Below are 24,189 nucleotides of genomic sequence, written 5' to 3' on the forward strand. Positions count from 1 at the left end.
GTTGGCAGAAAATCATAAATCATGGTTATGTGTTTCTCTAGAATGATTTTATGGATGCTAGGGCAAAGATATTACCGTGTGCACTCTGGTTGTATGGAAATGCCACTAGAGGCTATTTGCTTTCTTCAAAGGTGCCCTTTAAGCTCACACAAAATTACTCTGAATAGAGTAAACATGCAATTTGCACTAAACTAACACAATGCATTCCAGGTTACGCATCACAGAGAGAAAAAAGACGGTGGAAAAATTTGTAGTGAATTTTGTCTTTCTGTCTGCTTTTTCCAGAACCTGCAGGTTCTCTAAAAAGCATTCGTTATTTCCATGTTTTCCAAATATTTCTGCTATTCTTTTTTAGCTGGACAGCTGTCCTTTGTAAAGGTTCAATGCTCAAAATCGAGTTACATGAATTGTGTTGTTTAATATTGTTTTCTTCCCAAGTGAGATGAGTGCTCTGGTGCTAAGATATTTGTGAATTCAGAATGCCTTCACTATGACTCACCTCAAAGTATTTACCGAGAGTAATGTTTCTCAAATGTGGAGAACAAATTCTGTGTAGTTCAGCTTTAGTGTCGGGATGTATTATCCATGCTGCCCCTTGCTATGACGCTTTGTAACAGCTGTCCACAATAAGACATGAAAATCTGATCTTGCGTTTGATTCCAGGAGGTGCATTTCTAATGCTCACAAGGAGAAAAGAAGGCTGATGGATGGTGAAATTAACCCAAAATACGTATGCGTGCATGTATGTGTGTGCGCGCCCATGCTGTCATGAGGTAGACTTGGGAATTCACAATCTGTTGTTTACCTGGCACATCTGAAGATGTTCCTCGTCTTCCTTCTTCTATTTTCTTTACCCTTTTAAACAAAATCTTTACCTGGCAACCCTGTCACTCTCTTGGAAAACGTTACATAGATATTCCTAATATCCACCTTTATTTCTTTCTTACAACCAACCACCATGAAGGAGTTCATGATGACATTATGACTTTGAGCACAATCACCTGCAACATGTATTATCTTTTCCATTACGTTCTCTTACCAGCTCTTTTCCATCAGTTTTGCCCATCATAATTTTCTTTCCCTCCCCCTCCACCAACCCCCTTTTTCTTTTTTCTTAGCTTGGATTTGTACCTTTAGAAGCTGGCATCACAAATTTGTAGCTGCAAAAAATGACACCACAGCAGAAGAGTGAAGTGGATCCTCTCTCTCTGGGGTGGGCTTTGTGGGTAAGTTGTAAGAACAATCCCAAACTTACAGATGTAGGCTTGGGAGGAATTCAAAGCAGCTATTTTGCTGTTGCGTTACCATGCTCAGTCTGGAGGGATGCTGGTCAGTCCGAGCTTTGGGGCACAATACAGGGCAGGGTAGTGTGGGGGGATGCTGGATGTGGGTCAGGCTCTGGCTGCCACCCCTGATTCCTTGGAGGAGCTCTTTTCCTCCCTGGCAGGTGAGGCTGTGTGACACACATCCTGTGACCACCAGCCATAAGCCAACACTAATATGTGGCTCAGAGGTGCAGGTGGATGGTGCGCGCTGGTAGAAAGGGAGAGCTGTGCTCCTACCTTTGTCAAAATGCTGTGCCCTGCTTGTGATCAGGAACCGGCTGGAGAATATTGACTTCTTGTGGACCCTAAGGAGTTGCCTTTCCCACCTCCAAGTCTTATGGGTTGTAAGCACTCCTCCTTTACCGAATAGCATGGGAAGGGAAATGCTGAATGCTGCAGCTCTTCCCAGGAGGAGAAAAAACAAGTTTGGCAGCTGAACGCGGTTGCCTCTCCTATTTCTCTTTTCCTTCAGCTAATCAGTGTTGTGTGGTAAAACTGTGATGGGTGCTCAGCCTCCCACTCCCAGAGGGGGAGAAGAGCAGAATCAGGTGCTGCACCTGGAAGGTGCAGATGTTTTATACACACACAGCTTGAAGATTGAAAGCCAAAATTTTCCTTGTTCGCTTCTTTGGAAATATGTTTTCCCATTACCTGAAGAACAGAAGTTAGTGTATTTTTCTGGACTTTTTGCTGTGGAAAAGCATCTTTGTCAAATAAATAAGAAGGTATAATGAAATGAGCCTTTAGAAAGACAAAGGAGGACAGGAAATCCTCTTTTCTGAGCCATGCACCATTAACAGTATGGCCAGACCACCCTGTTCTTCTCTCTGCCCCTGAAGGTGCCTGCTCAGCAGCCCTGGGCATCTCTCTGTCTCCTATTGGAAGTCTGGCCAGAAAGGAAACAGGTAGGGTAGACAGTAAATACAAGTGAAAGGAAGGGTTGAAGACATGAAACAGCAGATGCGATGGTTCCTTAATGTCACTGAGTGATCAAACCTGAAAACAGGAAAGGAGAAGGAAAGTAATGCACTCGTCCTCAACTGTAGCCCCTTGAAACAAGTACCCTACTAAGACTGACTACTCATGGCCTTATCCCTCCTTCGGTTTAGCTTAGGCACACTTCCAGCCCCTTTAGCATGATGTTAACCCGGCAGAGCTAAACTGGATGGTTTGGGATATGCCAATATCGTGCAGGGGAGATGTTGGCACAGGCCCTGCTTGCAACTGGCCCAGCACCTCCTCTTCTGCTGCTGGGTGGCAGGAAAGCTGCACCATTGCAAAGCAAACTGGCAGTACCGTGCTGCAGAGTTGCCCCACAGGCAGTATTGCTGTTGATGAACTTGGAGCTCAGATGCTGCAGGCAGCCGTTCTTAGCTCCTCTGCTGATAGTGGTGCCCTGAGGACACATAGGACAATTCTTTTATATCCATCAAGAGGAAGGTTGTTCGGGTGTTTAACAGACCAGTTTATGAAATGTGGGATTTCGGTTCACGCGGTATCAAAGATTGTTGATGTTATTCCTGCGCTGTAGTTCCACTGCTGTTGCTGAAGGCTCCCTTTCTCGCAGCCTGCTTCTTGCTGTCTGTGCAGACAGCATACTCATTCAGAGCAAGACCTTGTACTACGTGGATGCATAACTTTGGGTTTGGAGTGAAGTATTTATGTGACCTCAGTATTATTCAGATATTTTCCCATTTCCACAGAACCGCACTGGGTGGCTCTGGGGACCTGAGATGAGCCACTTGGGAAGAAAGATGTCCATATTCTGAAGAAATGATACACAGAAGAGGAAGCTTGGGAAGTGCTGCTCTACAGTGATTCCCCTTGGGAGTGGTGGAATAGCGGTACTGCATGCCTGCTGCTCTGCGCTGTGCTCTGACAGGTACTCAGGGCCTGTGATGGGCTAAGGACCGGAGGCGAGGCGCACTCATGCAGAGAGTGTTTCTAAAACACACATTTACATAGTAACTTCTAGAGTAAAGCTGCACATCCCTACGGTTAGCAGCGTCTGGGGAGAAGCCGCTAGCGCTGCCACGGCTCCAGTTTGCTTTAGTGATGTCAAAGTCAGTCTGTTATGTGGGGTTAGCGTTCTGGTCGTGCATGGAGCAGACTACAGTCACTGTGGGCAGCAAAGGGATGAGTGATGTAACTGGCATTTCTCTAGCCAGCCTGCTATGGCTGCACTCAGAAACTCTGACGGCTTTACCGCTACTTTGCAGCTGCATTCAGCCTAGGAAAGACCGGTAATTGGCCATGATCGGATTGTAGCCGACTGAAACACCCAACCGAGGCTTCCCAGTTATGTGACTTCAGTCATCCCGTACTGCAGAGACCCTGCTACGTGACGCATGTGACGGGGCACCTCTTCGGGCTTAGGGCAGGTTCTGCGCTTTGCCCCCGGTCCGGGATGTGGCACCCACCCCTCCGGGTGCGACGGGTGGTCCCGGTACACGGGCGGCGGCGACCTCCGAGCGCGCAAGTCCCGCGGAGCGCCCGCTCGGGAGCGCCCCCCCGCCCCGCTCCCCGCGGGCGGGCAGGTGGGCGGGGCGGCGCTAGGGCCCGGGGCGGTGCGGCGGCGGCGGGGCCGGGCGGGGGTGGCCCCTCCCGGGCGCAGCGCGAAGGCGGGCGCGGGGCATGGTCCCGGTCCCGGTCCTGGTCCCAGTCCCAGTCCCGGCGGCGCGGAGCGGGCGCGGAGCGGTGGCATGCGGCGCGGAGACATGCGGCTCTGCCTGCGCGCTGCCCCACCGACATGGACCGCCGCCGCCTGCCGCTGCTGCTGCCGCTGCTGCTCTGCGCTGCCCTCGGAGCCACCGCCGCCGCTGCCACCGCCGGGCGTCTGAGCGCCCGCCCCGGCAACGAAGGTGAGCCGCGGCCCGGCCGGGTCCCGCCGGGGCGGGCGGGCGGGCGGGCGGAAGGGCGGGTAGGGGACCACTTCGCGCGCTATTTTGCTCCCTCTCCTATTTATTTTTCCATTTATTTTTTTTTTTATTTATTTTAATTTTTATTTTATTGATTTTATTTAATTTATTTTTTTATTTTCTTTTTTTCTTGTTCCTTTATTTTTAAGCGCTCCCATTACGGTGGTCCCTGGCGGCAGCGGCCTCTCGCTCCGGGACCGCAGGGTTCTCTCCCCGGGCCCGCCTTGCGCTCTGGCAGCGCGGCCGCGGCCCCGCTCACAGCCGCACAGGGGCGGCCGCCGCCCGGTGCCATGAAGGGAGGCAGCGGCGGTAGAGGGAAGGGGGGGAAGTGGCCGCCCTGGCCGCCCCCGAGGAAAGTTGGCTTGGGAAGGACAGCGGGGTCGCAGGACAGCCCGAGCCGGCTCCGGCCCTCTGCCCGCGGCAGGGCGATGCGCGGGGAGCCGCAACGCCCGGGGCGAGGCGGGGAAGGGCAGGGGGGGCTTCGGGGCCCGGAGCAGCCGCTGCCCCGGGCAGCCCTGGCAGGTGCCCGGCGCCCCCGGGGCTGGCCCGGCAGGGCGAAGAGGAGTCGCCTCTCTGCTGGCCTCGAATAGCGAGCGGACCGGTTAGTTGACAGCGGTAGGAGCCGGATTGGCTTGGTGTTTAGCAAAAAAGAGCTGTAAAGGCTAATGAGCAGCTCCCGTCTCCCTCCTTTCAGTGATCACTGCGCTGTTAGCCCGCTCGGGTGTGCGGGAGTCGCGGTTTCATCAGTCGTCCTGTGTTTCAAAACTTTTAATTAATACAAGAAATACCCTTGCTCCCCTGTAAAACTCCTTTTTGGGTCCGTAGTGGTTTCGTATCCGGTTTTTTAACGTGTTAAAATGATGTATGTGTGTGTGAATGTGTGTAAATGTTCAAAACAAAGCGGGAGTGATTGGTGCTCCTTTGCTATGGTAATTTTGAAGATGACACTTGATGGAAACGCATGTTAGATTTCAGCAAAAACCGATAACCACCAGACGCTTTGAAAAAGTAATTGAAATACTTTAAAAATAAGGTAAAACTGCTTTTTCCTTATTAATAAAATACACCTTTTGCACATTTGAGCAGTGGAGGGAGTCAGCATGACCAGGATGTCCAGTGTAATCGTCTTTAGGGGTAAAATCTAGAGGCCAAAGGTTGTGAAGAACTTCTCATGTCAAACAACCATGTAAAACTTGCACCTGCTTGAGTTGTAATGTTTGTGCAGAGAAGCAGATATCAAAGCTGTCGGAGCAATCATTTCTCCTGTATAAATAATGCTGACATGCTTATTGATGTTCTGGGGGCTTGTGGGATAAGGCTGTGAGATAACGACTTTAAGTGATTTCTGGAAGGAAAAAGAAGTAGAGTGCAAAACAAATAAGGGAAGATTCAAACTTTGCAAACCCTGGGCACTCTTAAATCAGTTGGTTTTATTGCTAGGAAGGAAGCTATGGTGCCACCCTACCAGGAAAAGCAATATATTATATGTTTGTATGTTTTGTGTAAATTTGTTTTGCGTGGACAGTGCTTTATAGGCTGTTTAAAGAACGTGTTTTTAATTGTCCCTCGCTTTTAAGCCTCTGGATAGATGCTGTTTTGTAAATATTGCCATCTTTCACAAATGATCTGCAGAAATGAAAACAAGAGTGTTAGTAGGGGTTACTCTTATCTTCGTACTAAAAGCTTTTGGGGAATGTATGTAGTTGTCAGTCAGCGGAACAGCTCTGCCTCCATGGAAGTGGTAGCCAGGCACAGTCTGTAAACTGAGATTAATTACGCCAAAAAGATATTGGAGCATTCCAGTTTGCCACAGAACCCACTTTTTGTTTCTGTGTTTAAAATGACTGATACCGAGAGCTGAGAAAGAGGGAAGAAAATCATCATACAGAATGTGCATGAAGCATACATACTTGTCCGAGTCAGCGTTCAGCTGATACTGCGTCTCTTCTCTCTTTTCAGTTTCAAGAACTTGTGCAATATGGGCACTGTTTTCAAAATGGCTAGTGAAAACAACAGCATAAATGCAGTTATGGGACACTAACCCGCTCTTGCATGCTTACTTTTTGAAGTATGTATTTTGCTGTTCTTTACAAAACAAAGAACACTGACAGTTTCTTTTAAGAATGAGACCAACTTTAAAGGACTTCTCCTCTCCCCGCCCCCCCCCCCCCCTTAGGAAAGCTCAGTAATTCTTTTACCATCTTACAGCACATTTAGGCTGATCCTGTGAGTTTAGAAATCTGAATTATGATAATTTGCTGACACACGAATTTGAAGATGAAGCGTTAGCATGCAGCTTTAAATCGTGTCACAAGATCGTGCTTTCCACTTTTAAATCATCTTTTTCTCACCACTTTGCTTACTTCCCTGCTGTCGTTACCACAAATTTCCTTCCAAAACCAGAGATAGATGTTTCTTCATTTCTGTGGGGTAGCTAGAAAAGTTTTCTTTCCTTTTCCACCACTGCAAATGAAAAAGATATACTTTGGACAGAGATTGCTAATATAGGCATATAGATAAAAACGTACACATTTTTTTCCTACGCTTTATGTTAGAGCTACTGTTGAAATTATCCTCAAAGATTGTTTTAGCAATGGATGGAACTGATTTTTGGTCTGTTTATATAGCTTTATCTAACTTCTGGGAGCCATGAATGTTGCAGTATGCACTTTACAAGAGTATGTTCAGAGCTACCAGTGATTTTTCCTATATTTATATAACTTGAAAGAATTATTTAGGTTTTTTAAATTCAACTTCAGATAACATTTAGAATTAATGTTAAAGCTGATGACTGCCTCAGGACTAATAGTGCAAATGGAAGTGAAAGGGACGAAGGGAGGAAAGGATGAAAGAAGGGCTGAAGGCAAGTTGTTGGGGCTTTTTTCCCCCTTTTTCTTGGAGTGCTTGAGTTTTTGTTAATTTGCTTCATCCCGGAGATGTTTATTTGGAGTTTTTTCTTGACAAAACTTAACGTTTTCCACTGATTTTATTTTTAACTCTCTGCTGTGCTCGTCACGAAGCTGCATGCGTTTTACCTACGTAATCACAGGAGCTCCAGAAGGTGTTCTAAAGTTTAGGTTTATCTGTGTGCAGTGGTTAAGTGCGTGCCATTTTCCACGAGGCAGGAAAACGTCAGGAAGATTTAACATCTAACTTTTCCAGTTTGAAGTTGCAAACCGAGCCCTGTAGGTGCATATAAACCACATGTTCCGCTCTTCCATTCTGTTGGATATGTTCCGCTTCGGGAGGGTTGTGGGTTTTCTCTTAGGAGGATGCAATTTCTTTCTGAGCAATTCTGAAGATATCAAGAAATCGAATGAACTATAAAATTATGTCATTTAATAATTTTTCCTCCATCTTTTCCGTAACTGCATTGCCTGCCTGAGGGTACCAGCAACCTTAATTTCACTGGTTTATAACCCACAACAGTTAACACTTGACCTAGGTCATTAACAGGATTATCAGCAAATTTGTTTAAGCTTTTACTGACAACCTGAATTGCTTCAATAATATTTTGCCTGTGCAGACAGGAAACTTCTTGTAACCTCTCAATCTAGCATAAAATTAATTTCTTGCAAGCACAGCTACCTAAAGATCAATATGGTAAATATGCTTACAGTACCTGGTTTCAAATAGTGTCTGTTTTGGTGTACAGTAAGAAGGTTCCAATTCGCCTCTCTTTTCAGTCTGTATTGTATTTGGGAATGCAGTTTCATCTTTGATTCATTGATTACAACCTCAGAACGTCGTGTAACTAAAGTTAAATGCATCATTTTATCTGGGCTGGTCTCTGTTAATACTTAGTCACTAAAGATGCCTTTGGAGTAATGACAGCTCTTGGCACGGCTTTGAAAAATGTGGTGTTTGCATGTGGAGCAAAATGCCTGCCCAACTTTTGCATGTACTTTTGGAAAGGCAGGCAAGACTGGGAACTCCTTGCTGGAATCAAAAGGGATTGAATAGGGAAATGCCTTTTATAAATCTCTCCTCACTGTACGTCAGGTATCATTAGATCAGCGTAAGTCTTCATTAATCGCGACACAGTTCCTGCTGGTGCCTCTAGCTTGCTCTGGAGTGTTTATCTGTGAAAGTAGTTAAAAGTAGGTTTAGAAATCTTAATTTTAAAATCGAATTTTAGAAAGCTCAGTGTCTTGGGGCTCCAAAAGGCTGTTTTTCATACAGCTGTGTCTTATTCAGAGCTTCTGTGCTTAGTCCTGAACTGTGCGATTAGACAAATAATGAACATGCTTTAAAATTCACCCCATGCTCTTCTTAAAATGCTGCGCAATAGGGGAAGTAACTTGGGTAAATTCCTCCTTGTCTGTCAACATTTTTGATAGCAGGTGAAACACATGGGATAATTCATTTTCTCTTTGTCACTGAACTTTGTCTTTCTTACTACTGATTTCATTATGGTGTATTAAGAACAAAAATCACTACGTTGTGTGTAGCAAAGTGAAAGCAGATGTTTAAAATATAAAGATGTCCAAATTGGACACAGCAATTAATTCTTACTGCAGTTAATTTGGATACAACATATTTGCTACCCCACAAAGCAGTCAGGATGTAGAAATAGGTTAGAACTCTTCAGTACTCTGAGCTTCAGGAAATTAGGCTTCAGAGGCACTACCAGGAGGGAAAGCATTAAACAGATAATAAGCACACTAAGTTTAACACTTGTTTACATGAAATCTTTTCAAATCAGGAGTGCGTTCTGATTGAACTTAAATTTTTAATTCCCATTTTAATTCCCATCTGGGAAGATGTACAAATTAGGTTTTATTTGGTTTTAGTAAATTGCTGTTAGTATACTTGCAAGTTCTCAAACAGAATCGAAAGTAAGTTTTCCTCTAGGAGCATATGTAATGGCCCTTGTTCTTGTAATCCCCACTTGATGAAAGTTTAGAAATACAGATGCAGGTGTTCGTTTTCTTGTTTTCGGAGCTCTGGATTTTATCACCAGTGAGGGTCACTACAGAGCTGTTACCGAATACAGCAGTACTGTGTGTGGATTTTTATTGTACAGAGCCCGAGTTAGTTTCCAAAGGTACCTGTAATTCATGTAGGTACCGCTCTTTTGTAGCTGCTGTTTGATTTTTCTGCTTTATGAAGAACAAAGAAAATAGAAAGAAAGAAGAAAATAACTGCAGATATAATCATGTCCTTACTTTTGTGTAAGTTCCAAGCTCTACTCGGCGGAGCTGTTACTGAAACACAGACGAGTTCTTGTGATACCTTAAGGTGCAAAATTGACTAGACTTGTCCAGAGATGTTAGATGACACTTCAGAGGTGGGGCAGAGGGCTCTCCACTAACCCATTGCCTTTCTAAAAGATCGTTCCAGCAGCTAAAGAGTTGTTTTGTCTGGAGTGAGATGTAGGGATTTTAATTTGTAAGATTTTCTTTCTTACAAAGACGTGGTGTTCAATTTGTTGAAGTGTCGTTGAAAATGGTTGAAAATATATTTATGAGGAGGAAAAGATCTGCGAAAAGATATTATACAGTGAAATGGAAGGATTTTTTTGTTTACGAATGCATGTGACTGCTGCTAAGTGATTCATTTTCCTAACAATTCACTGCTGTGGTGTATTCCTTCTTATTTCCATAAGCACTTGAAAGCAGTAGCGCTATTTTTTGATATATTTAAACTCTTCTAAACAAGAATTAAGAGAAAATAGTTTAATTCAGAAGATTAGATATGAACTCCCAGTGGTGTAATTTTGGAAACAAAACGTGGTAGTAATTTGCTGGGTTAGGATTGTATTCCCCACCAGTAGTCTTGAGCTTCTTAGTTTCTTAAGTGCTTGATAAATCCTAGCACAATTACTTTGTTTTTCAGTGTGAAAAAGATTCCTTTTAACTTTCTGCAATGAATGAATGACAGAAAAAAAGATATAGCAATAAGGATAATCCTGCCTGAAAGAAGTCTTGGGACGGTGACAGAAAAGTTCCAGTCTGTGAGAGTGACGGGTAGCCTGAATGAAACACCACCATGCAAAGCCTTACATTTGCAGAGATGTTATTAAACCAGACACACTGTAAGCAGGAACGTTAGTGCCACACTCCTTTTTTTTCTCATTAAACTACTATGTCCTGCTGTTACAGGCAAAATATGGAGGAAAATCCCATTAATCTACTGGAAAAATATTGATGAAAGAAGAATAGCAGACCAAATGAACAGTGGTTGAAACTTGCTAGCAATTAAGCGAACAATAGGATGAATGTTAAGGTCCAGTCAGGGCAGTTTAGTGTAATAAGGTGTGGGAATGGTGCTTTCCTTTTGTTTCCAGCTGGTTTCTCATACCAATCTTATATCTGTATGTGGATGGAAAGGTTTGCATTGCGCTGGTCTCTGTTTTGTTTTGTTCATTGTTGTTTTGCATAACAATTAAAGCATAGCTGCCTTCCATAAGAGGTCAGTAATTAATACCTAAAGCTTCTAAATTGGTGCCTAAGAAATGAAATTTTTGGAGAAAATCTGGAATGACGACTTACCATTTAAATAGATAACAATTAAAGCACAAAAGTATGTTTTGTTCTATGGTAGGCTTCCCACAAACTTTGTGCAGTAACAAATAGCCGTGAGTGATGTTGGGTTTCTTGATTTAGTTGTTGAGAAGCTAGAGGGCTTTTGCTGTGGTTGAATTTTTAGAGGGGCAAGGCTTTTTGAGAGATCTGTTTTGGAGGGGGAGAGAAGGGTTAAAGGAAGAGGATAGATAGGCAGGGATTAAGAGGCAGTTGGACCTGTATCTGACAAAAAAATCAGACCAAAATCCAGCCTTCCTCCTATTACTGACAGCGTTAGGAGCCCAGAATTCAATGCTGATGATGATCTGAACAGTGGGCAAAGCACAAATGAAGAAATTCCTTGCCTCCCTGAATGTCTGAGCTTTGTTTACATTAGTAAGCTTCATGACTATGATTTACCAGTGGTGAATTTCCACAGACGCTGCAGTTAAGACAGGGTAGAGGCATTTTTACCATTCCAGTTCATCTTTCCCTAACAGTGCTTTCTTATTAAAAGGAAAAAAGTCTTATTAAAAAAAGAAATTCTTTATTTCATGCTCATGCTTCTCCTCCTGTTCCTTCCCTCCCAGCAATCAACATTTAGCCATCAAGAGTAGAAGGCAAAGATGGTCTTTTCTTTATCTGACTGGGAGGACCGCATGTCCATTTCTTCTTACTGAATGCTGTTTACTGGGGAGTGGGCTTTGATCCTGTTGATGCCCAGGAAAAAAAGACACAGGAAAACAATTATATGCTTAATGGCATTGCTTTTTCCATGGTTAGTTGGTTGTGTGTGGATCCTGAAAGCTGGACGGAGAGCGTTTGGGAAATTGAAGCTGAAGTTTTCCATGCTAACCAAGGAGAGCAATTCTGGAGAAGAGGCACGAGGAACATGCTTAGTTTGTAGACCATAATAGAAACCTGAGCCATTTGTGAGAAGGTAATGGAAGTAGAGGAATAAACCAGAAGACAGGGGTCTGAAAAACTGGCTTGTGGCTAGATGGGGATGGAACAGTCATTGAGGCATTTACCTTTGTTATAAATATTTGTATTTCTCACATATGGAAATAGTGAAAAAAGATGTTAGTGGGGTTTTGGTTGCAAAGGCAGCAAATGAAGTCAGGGGCAATTCCATTTTTCATATGGATAGCTCAGCACACATGTTCTGCATTAATTACCTCCATAAATTCTGTTAACCTGGCAAACAATGAAAATATCATGTTGGTGACATCACTGTATTGGAAAATAAAACTGGTTTTAGCATCTTGATTTTCTCAACATGACATTTGAGGAGATGTCTTATGCTATTGGCATTTTACTCCCTCAATTTGCATCAGGATGTTTAGTCGTTTATTTATTATGGGTTTATCTATGGAATAGTTGTGTAAGGACACAAGTGTTTCATAGTTCATGCAAGCTGGAGCCCTTGATTCATGGAGGTAGAGAAGAAAAGCTTGAACTGTCAGGGCACACCTGAAAAGGCTCTTTCCAAATGTAGCACTTCAGGAATCTCTGGTTTTTTGTTACAACTCGCAACTTCTGTGTTTCAAACTGAAAACCACCAAAGAACCCATGAAAAAAACCCCAAACACAACCAAACCCAACACAACCACATTGACTGTGTTTTTCTGTGCCCCACGCACAGAGGAATTTCTTAGAAGCGTTGTTTTTCCTCCTGAGTTGTGGCATGCTGCCGGCTGATTCTCTTGGGGATATTGCAGCCTTTTAAACGAATGAATGGCCGTTTGCTGGACTTCTGCTCTGGTCCCAGTCTCAAAAGTTTCTGTCCTCAAAGGAGAATCAATTGCTTGCTTCAGGACCTTGAATATGTTTGAACTGCAGAAGAATTTATGGGAACTTAGGAACTTCTAGTGATGGGTACTGCATGTGCCCAGGTGTCTTTTCTGTGACATCTTTTGGTGTCTAGAATGCTAGAAACCGAGCATGTCCTACTAGGTTTTGAATTCTCAGTTTGCCTTTAATGAACCTGGACACTGCAGTGCAACATCTTCTTTCCCCTTTTAAGCTGCTAGAAGCATTCCCAAGGGAGATCTTTGTGCCGCTCTGATAGACCCCAGATCTGTCAGATCTTTGGAGAGCTCAATTCTGCAAGACTAGTGAACGCTGAACATTAGTTTCTTCCCAAGGGAGCAGGAATGCAGAAGTAAGGAGACTCAGTTGTGCAGTGTGATCAAGCCCTTTTGAGAAGTGCTTTAGAGCTTCTTAGAATTATTTGAGTTATGTTTGTTGTTGAGTTTTGCCTAGACATAGGCATGCGGTCCCATTTTGTGTGCCTTAGTATTTGCGCACCAAATGGCACTGACACATCTTGCATGACACTTCTGTTCTGGGCTGGTGAAAGACATAGAGTGGCTGTGTTAGGTAACCGAATCTCATCCTTAGGTTCTGGTCTATTTTTTAAATTCACTTTTAATACAGTGGCCCCCACTTTGCATTTACGTGTTTAACATGATGCTTCACTGATGTCAGATTTAATGCTATAATAGTAGAGTAGAAAGAGATTTGTATGATTTGGATTTGAATGCGAGTTCAGTACGGTTATTTGGGTATCTAGGGGTTTATGCGTCTTGTTGGCGGTATTGGAAAAGGACCAATTGGAACTGCTTAAAATTAAAAGGAAGAATGCAAAGAAGTGAAAGCAACACAGTAATTTGGAACCCATTAAGTTAATCCATTTTTAATTTTTATACCCTTGTCTTAATGAAAAGAACTGGCACGTATCAACTTACAGGAAATAGCCTAATAAAACCGAAACCTTATTAGGCCCCTTTGATAAACATTGCATTCCAGCCCACCAGTCATATGTTTTTGCATACTTGGAAATTGAGCTTTACGCCACTTTAACAATATCAAGAGAACTCTCATGTTTCAAACTAATAAAGAAGAAACAAAATCTGTTTTGTCTGTGTTCATCCATGAGAATGGATGGGTGGTTGTCAACATAACTCAGACAGGTACTCCGAGAAAAAGCAGTGTACAGATTTGTCACCTTACTCCTACAAAAGGAGCTGCTGCTTCATATATCATCATTGGTGCAGAATTGGCTTGCCTTTGTTTCCTCTTTTCAGTAGCTGGAATAACTTCTGTGAGGTGCTAAGTTAGAAGGTTTGAGTGTGCCTGCACACCTGTATAGGCTCGAAACAGATTGATGAGAGGGTTAAGAGGAAAGCTTTACATATGTTGTCTGGCCTTAGCTATCACTTAGAGTCCTTCCACAACAGAATGGAGGTGGCAGAGGGGGGACAGCAGCCGACAGCTTTTGGTGTTACGGGAGCACTTCTAAGGTTTCTAGCAACAATATATTTGTTTTCTGTTCTGCTTTGAAATGAGTTCTAGCTTTGCCTGCTAAGGAACAGTAGTTCTGCAGTTTTGCTCTCTGAAACCTCTTATGTGAAGCTTTTATTTTGGGGCCTGATTATCATTGTCTTATCGATTCAGGAGGCTTAGGATAGTGTTGTCCTTTTTCCACGTGGAGGCTCCATACGTGGCAAAAGGAGGAAGACTGCTGGAAAACTTCTACTTGGCATTGAGTGCAGGTGGTGAGAGCTGGGCTGGCTGAGCTGAGGCACACATAGAGCTGTTAGCGTGGTCTGAGCCACCGTGAAGCAGGCATGCGAGTGCCACTGATCCCTAGAGGTATTGAAATCCATGCTGTGTGCAGCAAGCAGGGAGAGGGCTGCTATGCGGTGGTATGGCCTCCCTAATTGGCTCTGCTTTTGCAGTTCACAATCCCTGTATTTATTTACAGGCATTCCTGCATTGCTTATTGCTATCCTGTGTTCCCTCCTTCATGGCAGCCTTTTGAGAGAAACTTTCAATAAGGTTCCTCCTTTGGCTGCTGCAGTATTCAGCTGTAGGAGAACGAGAGATATCTATAGTTGGCCTCAGATGCTCCTGGGGAGTGTTTGATAAGAGCAAAATGTGGGAGGAAAATAAAACTCTTCATCTTTAAAAGCTGAGGGTAACTACCATAGAAAGAGAATTTGCCAAATAATCCAAATTGACATAGGAACATTATATGTTCTATAGAAGCAATAATCTATAGGGTAATGTTGCGTAATGCTAGTCTTTAGTCTTTTCATCTGAGATTTGAAGCACAGTCTCTTAATACTGGAAACAGTTATTTACTGAATGCTTAAATGAAAGTAACAGAGGCTTGGGCTTTCCAGTCTTTTTTTTTGAAGACCCCTGTGTTCAGTGTTGGAGCAACTGGTTTTTGATTCATTTTGGTTTCCCCTTGTTTGTTCATCTCTTGCTCCCACCCTGGTGGAGTTCTTCAGTCAGCAATTTAGCCACAGATTGAACATGACAGTTGCCAAATTTGGAATGTTCTGCACAAAATCATATTTGCATTGTACAGTATAAAGGCACAGGCAAGAAGGGTTGAAAGTGCAGACCTCACAGCTTTGTGACTCTCAAAGGACTGTAGTCTGGCTTTGAGATGTAGCAGAAATCTCACTGAGAAATCTTGCATTTGGAGATAAGTTGTGTAGCAAATGGGCCAAACTTACTGGCACTGGGTTGGGTGTGCTTTACAAAGTATGTTCTATTGGCTGGGTTTACTCTGTGTAGCTTACTGACACTTTGCTTCCTAGGGTTGCTCAGGCTGGAGGGGGAGACAAAGCTGTAAAAGCAGAGCTAGCTGATGCGGACATGAGAAGACCTCTCTTACACTAGGGCTATTTTCTTCCAAGCAATAACATCTTCACTACACCATTTGAGGGGAAATGCAGGATCATGAAATCACAGGAAACTTCACTTTTCTTCATGAACAAGCAGCAAATTAGGACCCAAAACTGCTCCTTAGAATGAGGCTTCATTGTTGGACACCCTTCCATTAAGAGAGTATTGCATTATTTAGCATTGCTTCATGAAGTGGTTTCTTATCTACTGATTTTACTTATTTATTTGATGTCCCTTTCCAAAGACTTTGCGGTCTACCTTAGCAAATTTCAGCATGATTTCAGCAACATCAGCATGATAGGTGATCCTGGTTGGCATGGTGAATGAACCAAGGTACAACTATGACCTTGCCGGTCTTTCTGTACGTGTTGCTTCTAGTCTCAGAGTAAGCCAAAGACACGAAGCTGATCTGCTGCAACTCTTATTTGACTTCTGCCTCTGCTGGGGGAATGCAGAGTTGAGAAGACTCAGATCTGTAATCATAAGCGGATGTAAATCCAGGTGAGGTCCTCTTTGCTGGGCAGAGGCCACCGTTTGGAAAACATACATCAGAGTTTGCACTGACTCCGCTCTGTCCCACCCCAAAACCAAGTTCTGTCTGACTTCCTGCCACAAAGTGTTTTCTTTGCTGCTCAGGATTGTATGACACACTTCAATTATGGGCATTCACCATTTTTGTTTCTTTTTGGTTGCATAGCAAGTTAAATTTTCCCCATTTGTCGGCATTTTTTTAACACCTAACTAGCGTGTTTCTAAACCGGTAGTTTGATGCCAAACAGTAAAGGACAGGACAGTGGTGGTTACTTGTTCTTTGGGTTTGGTGGGGTGTTTTTAACTTTTAATTGGAAGTGTTAATTAGGTGAAGAAAAAATATTTTCTGTATTTTACCTCATTGCTTATTGCTCTGTCTTTTCTTTGTAAAATATATGATACGGAACTGCTTTCAAGTGTGAGGTTGTTTCTAGGTGGTTCTTGAGGTATTGCAAGTTGCCTCCTAGCAGGCTTTTACTCACCATTTCTCAGGCAGTGAGGGGGATCTCGGGGTAGTTCTACCTGGTACAACCTTTGTTTGTTTTTCAGTAGGGGAGGTATTTATACTGTATTGTAGCAGTTGGTACTCCACGTGTTTCTCGAAGCGGCATTTGTTAGTTTTACACTTCTCCTCCTTTCACTGACATTAATCCTGGTGAAACGTGCTGTTCGTAAGCCTCGCAGCAGGCCCTCTGCCATCAGTCTCAACCTGGAAGCAGTTTCTGGTAACGTGATCAAGCCTCCTGTCAAACTGTACCCGAGCCTTCATTCGTCTTCTGCCTGATGCCATGAAAAGGAGAGTGAGCAAACTTCACGTTTCCCATTCATGTCCCTGCTCCAGTTGCTGGAGAGAGATTTGTCTTTACCCCCTGTGCAGAAGTGTGTTTTAAGGGGACTGATAATGCTCTCTCTTGCAGTTGTGAATGGGGAAGGCCGGAAGAGTTGGACATGAAAGAGTTTCTTCTGGAAGAGAACACATTCTTAATCGGTGTTTTGCCGCTACGCTGCCACTTGGCAGAAGCAACTACAGTGTACAGTATGGTGAGCAAGACTGTTGTACAGAAGGACCAAGCCATTGATTTTCAGAGCCAGATGTGATGGTTGCTCAGTTTGTATAGCACTGTAGTATTTTAGTACCAAGAAATTCTCACTTGTACTTACCACTAGTTTTGAAGGGAGTTGATTACCTGATGGGAACCAATGCAGGATGCTGAGATTATTAGACAGTACTTTATTTATTTAAAGTTGTTTTATGAGAACTCTCCTGTGTCTCAGCATAATCAGTGACCCTTTTCAAGGCATTCTGTAGGAAAGAATCATCAATAGCAACAACTCTTCAGCTAGTTGAAGAGTTACCCTTAGTAACCGGCTGGTCAACCTCAAATATTGCTGTAAGATCTAGCTGAATGATACTCACACAGTTTTGCAGGAGGAAGAGCCACAACAGGAGCAAATGCATTGTATAAGAAATGGATAAGCTTTAGAAATAGCCTTGAAATCCTGATTCTCTTTCATGTGGCCTGACTTGTAAAATCTACCTCTTCACTCTCTTGTGGAAGGCAGTGATAGGAAGGAAGAAGAATTATTAGCTTTACTTGTGGGACCTAATATGCCAACCCTTCTTGTGTTCCCTTAAGATCATGACAGTTGCGGATAATCAGCTCTGAAGTGAGGGCCTTATCTGACCTGTAGTTACGATTGCTTGCGCAGCTGTGCTCTTTGCTGGGTCAGTTGCTCTGGAGGAGATGATTATTACACTTGCGACGAAAGAAAATGTGCTGCCACACGAAGTAGTTGGACCTCTTTTTTTGGTTTTGGCTTCTCTTAAGTAGTACAGTTCCCTTCATGCTAGCATGGCTAGAGATGCACGCCTTGTGCTATGAGAGACCTTAGAACTCTCTTCCTCTCCTGTTCCCTCCTTCATCTGGTAAATACATGGCCATAGGTATTTGTAGTACATTAAACACCAGCTTTCATTTAACTTTAATTATATGTGGAAAAACGTGAGAGTCACACTGATGTATGCCTGCTGCTGCTAATCTGACTGAATATATCCTCATGATACACTTCATGAATAGGTTGGGTCAGTTTTGTGAACCAGGTGTTGCCTTCTGTTATGGTAGAAGCTATATCAGGGTTGAAAGAAGTTGAAATGAGTCATTCTATGGAGCAAGTGCTTGTGTAAAGTTTGACATTTTTTTTGCTTTTTTACCTAACCTTACAAATCCATGCCAAAAAAAACCATTAAAAAAATCAGACAATGAATATCTAATCCATTCTTTATGTATTTTTTTCAGTCTTAGTATTGGGAAATGCTATTTTCTTCTTCAATTTCCAGATTAATATAGAATAGTTAGGGTTGGAAAGGACCTTAAGATCATCTAGTTCCAACCTCCCTGCCATGGGCAGGGACACCTCATACTAAACCATGTCACCCAAGGCTCTGTCCAACCTGGCCTTGATGGAGCATTCACAACCTCCCTGGGCAACCCATTCCAGTGCCTCACCACCCTTACAGTAAAGAATTTCTTCCTTATATCCAATCTAAACTTCCCCTGTTTAAGTTTGAACCCGTTACCCCTTGTCCTGTCACTACAGTTCCTGATGAAGAGTCCATCCCCAGCATCCTTGTAGGCCCCCTTCAGATACTGGAAGCTGCCCTGAGGTCTCCATGCAGCCTTCCCTTCTCCAGGCTGAACAGCCCCAACTTTCTCAGCCTGTCTCCATACGGGAGGTGTTCCAGTCCCCTGATCATCCTCGTGGCCTCCTCTGGACTTGTTCCAACAGTTCCATGTCCTTTTTATGCTGAGGACACCAGAACTGCACACAATACTCCAAGGGAGGTCTCACGAGAGCAGAGTAGAGGGGCAGGATCACCTCCTTCGACCTGCTGGTCACGCAATGACAGAATGAAACCCCACGTTCCCTATCATTTTTGTCTAGGGACCAAGCTTGTAAGTTCTGTCATCATTTCACCATTTGCTCTCTATCAAAGGTGTACAACTCCTTGAAGTCACAGGAAAATGAGTGCATTAGAAACTTCTTTCAGGGACAGCGAGGTGGTGATTTGTTGTTTGGTTTTTTTCCAGCCTGAAAAAGGAAATATATTCTGCATTTTACATGCTATTAAAGAACACCACACTTGTAGTGAAAAGTTTATTTTTGGGGGTTACTTTTTGGTTCTTTTTCCCCCCGTAATTCTTTAATAGGAAAAAAGGATTGGATGTATGACTTCCAGTTGGTTTCTAAACAATTTCAGAACTGAGGCAGTCTGCTCTTTCTGCTTGCCTGTAATATAATTCTTACCTGGTAAATGATAAAAACATCCAGGCAAAGTGATAGTTTTCTAGGTGGTTAGTATAATTGTTTTCTTCCTTTGGGTATTTTTTCCCTCCTCTGGTCTTTTATTTCTTGGCATTTCACTCACACACCTGCCCCAAAAGACCCCCAACCCAAACAAGTGGTGTTTATAATCACTGAAGACCATGTGGCTAGAGAGGTGAGGGAACTTAAGATTTACTGATCTTCTTCTGCTACATAGAAAAGTTCCTTGACATGACAAGCTTTGTTCCTTCTTGCACAAATGAAAATGGAGGAAGTCGAAGATTGTGCAGTATAAATAGGTTTAATAAAAAGAAATAAATAAAACTGTGCATATAAATATGTTTAGCACAAAACTACTTTTTGATAAAGTTACAGACCTGGAACATAGCTTTACTTTGGGTTTTTTCTGTTTGTGAGTTGTTTCGTTTTTTCCTGTCAGTAATGGTAGCATTCATAGCACTCTTTAAGTACCTACCTGCGCTCTCTGACTTTGATCACCTTTCTTCTAAGGATTTATAAAATGCAGTGAAACACATACGAGTGTGGAAAAGCACCTTGCCTAACGGTGCCAGTTTGAAGGCGATGAGGAAGATAAGGAAGGTGGAATGAAGGAGAGACGCTGAAAAAATATTGTCATATATGTCGTAGATTCGATCCCAGTGTGTTGCAACACAAGCTGCGCCACGGCTGAGGCATCTACCTGTCATGGGGCATGAATGGCTTTCACTGGATATTTAACTGCCCTCCATGGCCCTATCGTGATGCCTGTGAGTGCTTCCTGTAGGAGTTGCTGGTAGCTTGGTAAGCCTGTTCTGAGAGGCAGGCAGGCAGTAGGAAGTTGACATAGAGAGGTGTAGGGAGTTGACATAGAGAGGTATGGGGAGTGATGCTGAACGCTGATCTGCACCTCGAGGACGTGCTGTAACTGCTAGGCTGCTTGGCAGCCCGGAGAAGGAAACTACCACCAGGTTGCGAGTCTGTTGCCTGCTTATTTTTTCAGATGATACTGAGGAATTTGGACTGAATTCATAAATTCCAGAGTGGCTGCAGTCATGTTTTCAAGCAGCTCATTCTTAAAGAACAAATATATTTGTTAAATTTACTCCTAAGTGATTTGCCTTAGCAACTTATGGCCAAGTAATTTACCTCAGAAGTCATGCTTCTTCAGCACCATGTATTGCAGATGCACAACAAACGGATCTGTTTTATCACAGGGGGTCCATAATCTGTGGGAATTTGTAGTCACAAAAGCAAGAAGTGCATTTTTCCCTTTTGAGTTTTGATTAGTATTTCTTTCCTATAGATGCAAACCTTGCTGCAGAATAGTATGCCTGGGGCCCTATGCCCTAAATAAAGGACTCACTGATTTTTCTTTGTGTAGGTGATTGGGAATTTAACTATTGGTAAATTCAGAGGAAAAAAATATAACACTGCACAATGCTTTGTCTATCAGATTAGTAAAGATTTTTTGTTCATTGGTGTAGGCAAAAAGTCAAAATAGGGTTGCTTTCTTTTAAAGGGGTGTATAACTGCAGCGGGAAATATTTTCCCTCACGTAGATGGCAGAGCAGCTTGTTCATGGTAGTATAGCACTGCATGTATACATACACAACACAAAAGCGTGTGCACGCAGATGTAGACAAATGTGTATATTTATGGTTATTTGTACAATGAAAGTAAGCTCAAATTGCAGGTAATAAATACTGAAGGTGTTCAGATTGGTGCAGCTGGCAACAGCATTGTCATGTTGTGTACTAATACTTCAGTTTGATGGGTTTTTTGTAGGGTACTTTGTATTAATTCACCTGTTCTGCTTCATGTTAATGAAGAAATGGTTAGTTAGGGATCAAGCTGTGTGATTAAGCACTTGGAGGCTATTTGGCCAGGGTTAGGAACAGAATTGATTTGCGGGCTTGTAAAAACCAAGTAAATAAGAAAGAAGAATATGCAATGGTTTGTTTGCATGTCTGTATTTAAAAACCCATCATATCTTAAAATGGATGTTGAAGACACTGTGATTTGATTGACTGGAAAAATGTCTGTCTCAGACTGTTTGCAAATAAAAGCTTCATTCTTACTCTGAAAATTGTGGCATGCCTCTTAAAATAGCAGCAAGATTAACCGTGAATTGATGGGTCTCTTTAAAAGTAGGTTTGTCTGCACTTGTAACAGTGTAAATAATTACTTTTGTATCTAATGTGTTACACATGACATTTAGAGAACACTTCAGGACTGCAAGGCAGTGTGAGAGCAAATTAGATCAGAAGCAAGAAAGAAATGCAGGGAAGACTTTAATCAGCATTCATTATTTATTCCTGTATTCTGAGCAAATTATATATGCCAAATACAAGCGTTTAATCAAATAATGATTAAAATATGCAGGTCTCACCTATGTAGTTAGATGCATCGACCCAAATGTCAGGCATCCAAGGGGAAAACGCTGTAGTTTGTGCAGCTGATAGAAGCGCTCTGTTCCCACCCCCTGCTGTAATTAATTTGGCCAGCCATCCATTGTTTGTTTTTTGTCACTTTCTTTGTTTTGAGAAGTTCCCCCGTCTGCTGTTCATACCATGTTTTATGATAAACAAGAGGATCCTTTTTATTTGTCTGTCTTTTTCTTCTTTGTAGCTAACTGCCAAGCCACCTGAATAAATCAAGTGCTCACAGGGTCCCCAAATAAACATGTCTTTTGGTACGGGTAACCGAGGTTAACTGGACGGAGGCAGATGAAACTAATTCCTCTTCATTTTGTCTTCTTTTGTAGTTAATCTGCTGGATTCAAAAACAATTCAAGGGGAGCTGGGCTGGATCTCCTACCCATCACATGGGGTGAGTTCACTAGACTGTGAAATAGGAAAGTGCTGCTACAGACCAGTGTGCTATTTAACCATTGTTTCCTCTTCAGAGGACACCGTGCAATAGCACTGGTTCTTTGGAGCTTCAAAAATAGCCTGCTCTAAACTTGCAATATGTAGCTTACGTAGCTATGGTGCCTTCTCTTTTGAACATGCATCGCACTGCATGCGATCCCTGGGAAGAGCTCAGTCTGGTTGGAGAAAATGAAAGCGGGAGGTGCATTGAACAAAAAAAAGTAATAAAGAAATTCCACTTTAGGTATTGCTCCTTCTTCTGTCACAATGTGTATTTCTAAAAGATATCATGGGACTGTTCTGTAGTGTTACTTGCTAATTTATTCAGAAGGAAGTAGCGGAAGGTGAAAAATAGGTGGACGTAAGCGGGTGTTGTAAGTATGTATTTGATAACTTTTGTGCTAAATTGTTCAAGTACTGTTACTAATGAGATAAAATATTATTAAAGAAATGTCTAAATAGTATTCTTGACCTTTTTTTTCCTAATTTGCTGTGTATCCAGATTAATAGATCTAGACATTCTATCTGGAGAAGTAGAAGTGCAGCCTTAACACATCTGTGCTGTTGAACTTGCTAACTCCATCATTTTTACATAGCATTTGCCACCAGACTCTTTAAAATTCATGATGAAGCCATCATGTATCAGTGCATAACCATCCATTGATGCTGATATCTGGCCACTCCCCAGCTTCTTTTTTTCTATGGAATGTGTGCATGTGTTTGTGTGTAGGGACAGCCCGTTACTCTTTTAAGACATTGCTTAGTGCAGGCATGTAAGGAGGCTCCTGCATTCTATCCCTGGCACAAACCCTACTCCCATGTGTCAGGCTGAATCCCTGGTTTCTGGAGCTTCCCTCATTCTCAGAAAAGGCTGTGCCATCAAATCTTTGCTTGAAAGAAGACACTTAGGAGACCTGTGGCTCCTTCTCTTGCTATGCTGTCACTGGTGCCTACTCTTAAGGTGCTTTGCTTCCTTCCTCTACAGCAATCTTATTGTCCATGGTCCTGATAAGGGTCAGAAGTTGCTAGCTGAGAGTCCAGCAACTGTCCTTTTTCCAAACCAACTGCAGTTTGAATTCTCGCTGTTGGCAGGTATTTGCTCGGTGGTTTATTTGTAGGATCATGAAAGTCCACGTTTTGATTATTCTGTGGCTTTGGGCAAGCTTTTACTTCACCTTTATCACTTTTGCAGATTACAGAGATTAGTGGTAATAGTGCTTTTGCATCTCTGCCTCATGGGATTCAGTTGTTTATATTTAAGAACTGCCTTCTTGATGTTAGGTATTATGCAGGTGTTTAGCAGTGTTTAAGGATTAAGGCTTGGTTTGTTTTTTGAGTTTACACGTGGATCTCTTCCTGTGTCTCTCAAAAATTGTTCCATTCTCATGGGGAAGAAGTGGAAAGAGGGTTCATGTTTCTTTCTAGCGGTTGCTCCTGCTGGCTTTTCCCAATAAGAAACCTCTATAAACAGGATGTCCAAGAGGGAACTCTCCAGCAGTTTCTAGCTCATCATTTTTTTTCTTGTCTTCACTTGCAATTTTTGTCCTAGATTGTTCCCCCCTCCCTCCCAGCTGCCCTGCCCTCTTCTGCTTTACTCTTTTGCTCTCTTCATCTCCTTGCAGCTGTGCAGATCTGCTGCTCTGCTCCCTGCAGCTGTGCCTTTCTTGCCTTGGATGCCTAAAGCAGTTGGTAGGGAATGAGACAAGGTATCTTGGGGGCTATAAGAAAAACAGATGTGCTACATCAGCCTACCAAAAAGGGCCTCCACGTCCCTGAAAGCAATTTTATTAGCTTCTGCAAGTTTTTGTCAGGTAAATCCAGCACAACTTGTGTGTGTCCGTGCATGCTGTTCCTATTTACTATAATACCCATGGATATTGAAGCCAAAGTAAATCACAGTAACAAAGTGTACTGATGTTCTTACATGCTAATGAAATTCTTAGTTAAAAATCACACGGTAGTAAATTAATGTAAATCATGTACTCTGAGTGTTTCTATAAGAGAACTGAGA

At 42.8% G+C, this 24,189-nt stretch overlaps 1 protein-coding gene across 1 annotated transcript in view; it reads left to right on the forward strand.

Moving 5' to 3' along the window:
• Positions 1-3,657: 3,657 nt before the first annotated feature.
• EPHA3 (EPH receptor A3) overlaps positions 3,658-24,189 on the forward strand; it is a gene marked incomplete at its 3' end in the record, with an annotated part of 215,811 nt that continues 195,279 nt past the window's right edge. The window contains exons 1-2 of the mRNA XM_080613975.1: positions 3,658-4,186; positions 22,073-22,137. Coding sequence (XP_080470101.1) covers positions 3,733-4,186; positions 22,073-22,137 — 519 coding nt within the window. The 5' untranslated portion in view covers positions 3,658-3,732. The remainder of the gene's footprint in view (positions 4,187-22,072; positions 22,138-24,189) is intronic.

Source organism: Psittacula echo (assembly GCF_963264785.1).
Source record: "Psittacula echo genome assembly, chromosome: 3".
NCBI classification, from domain to species: Eukaryota; Metazoa; Chordata; class Aves; order Psittaciformes; family Psittacidae; genus Psittacula; species Psittacula echo.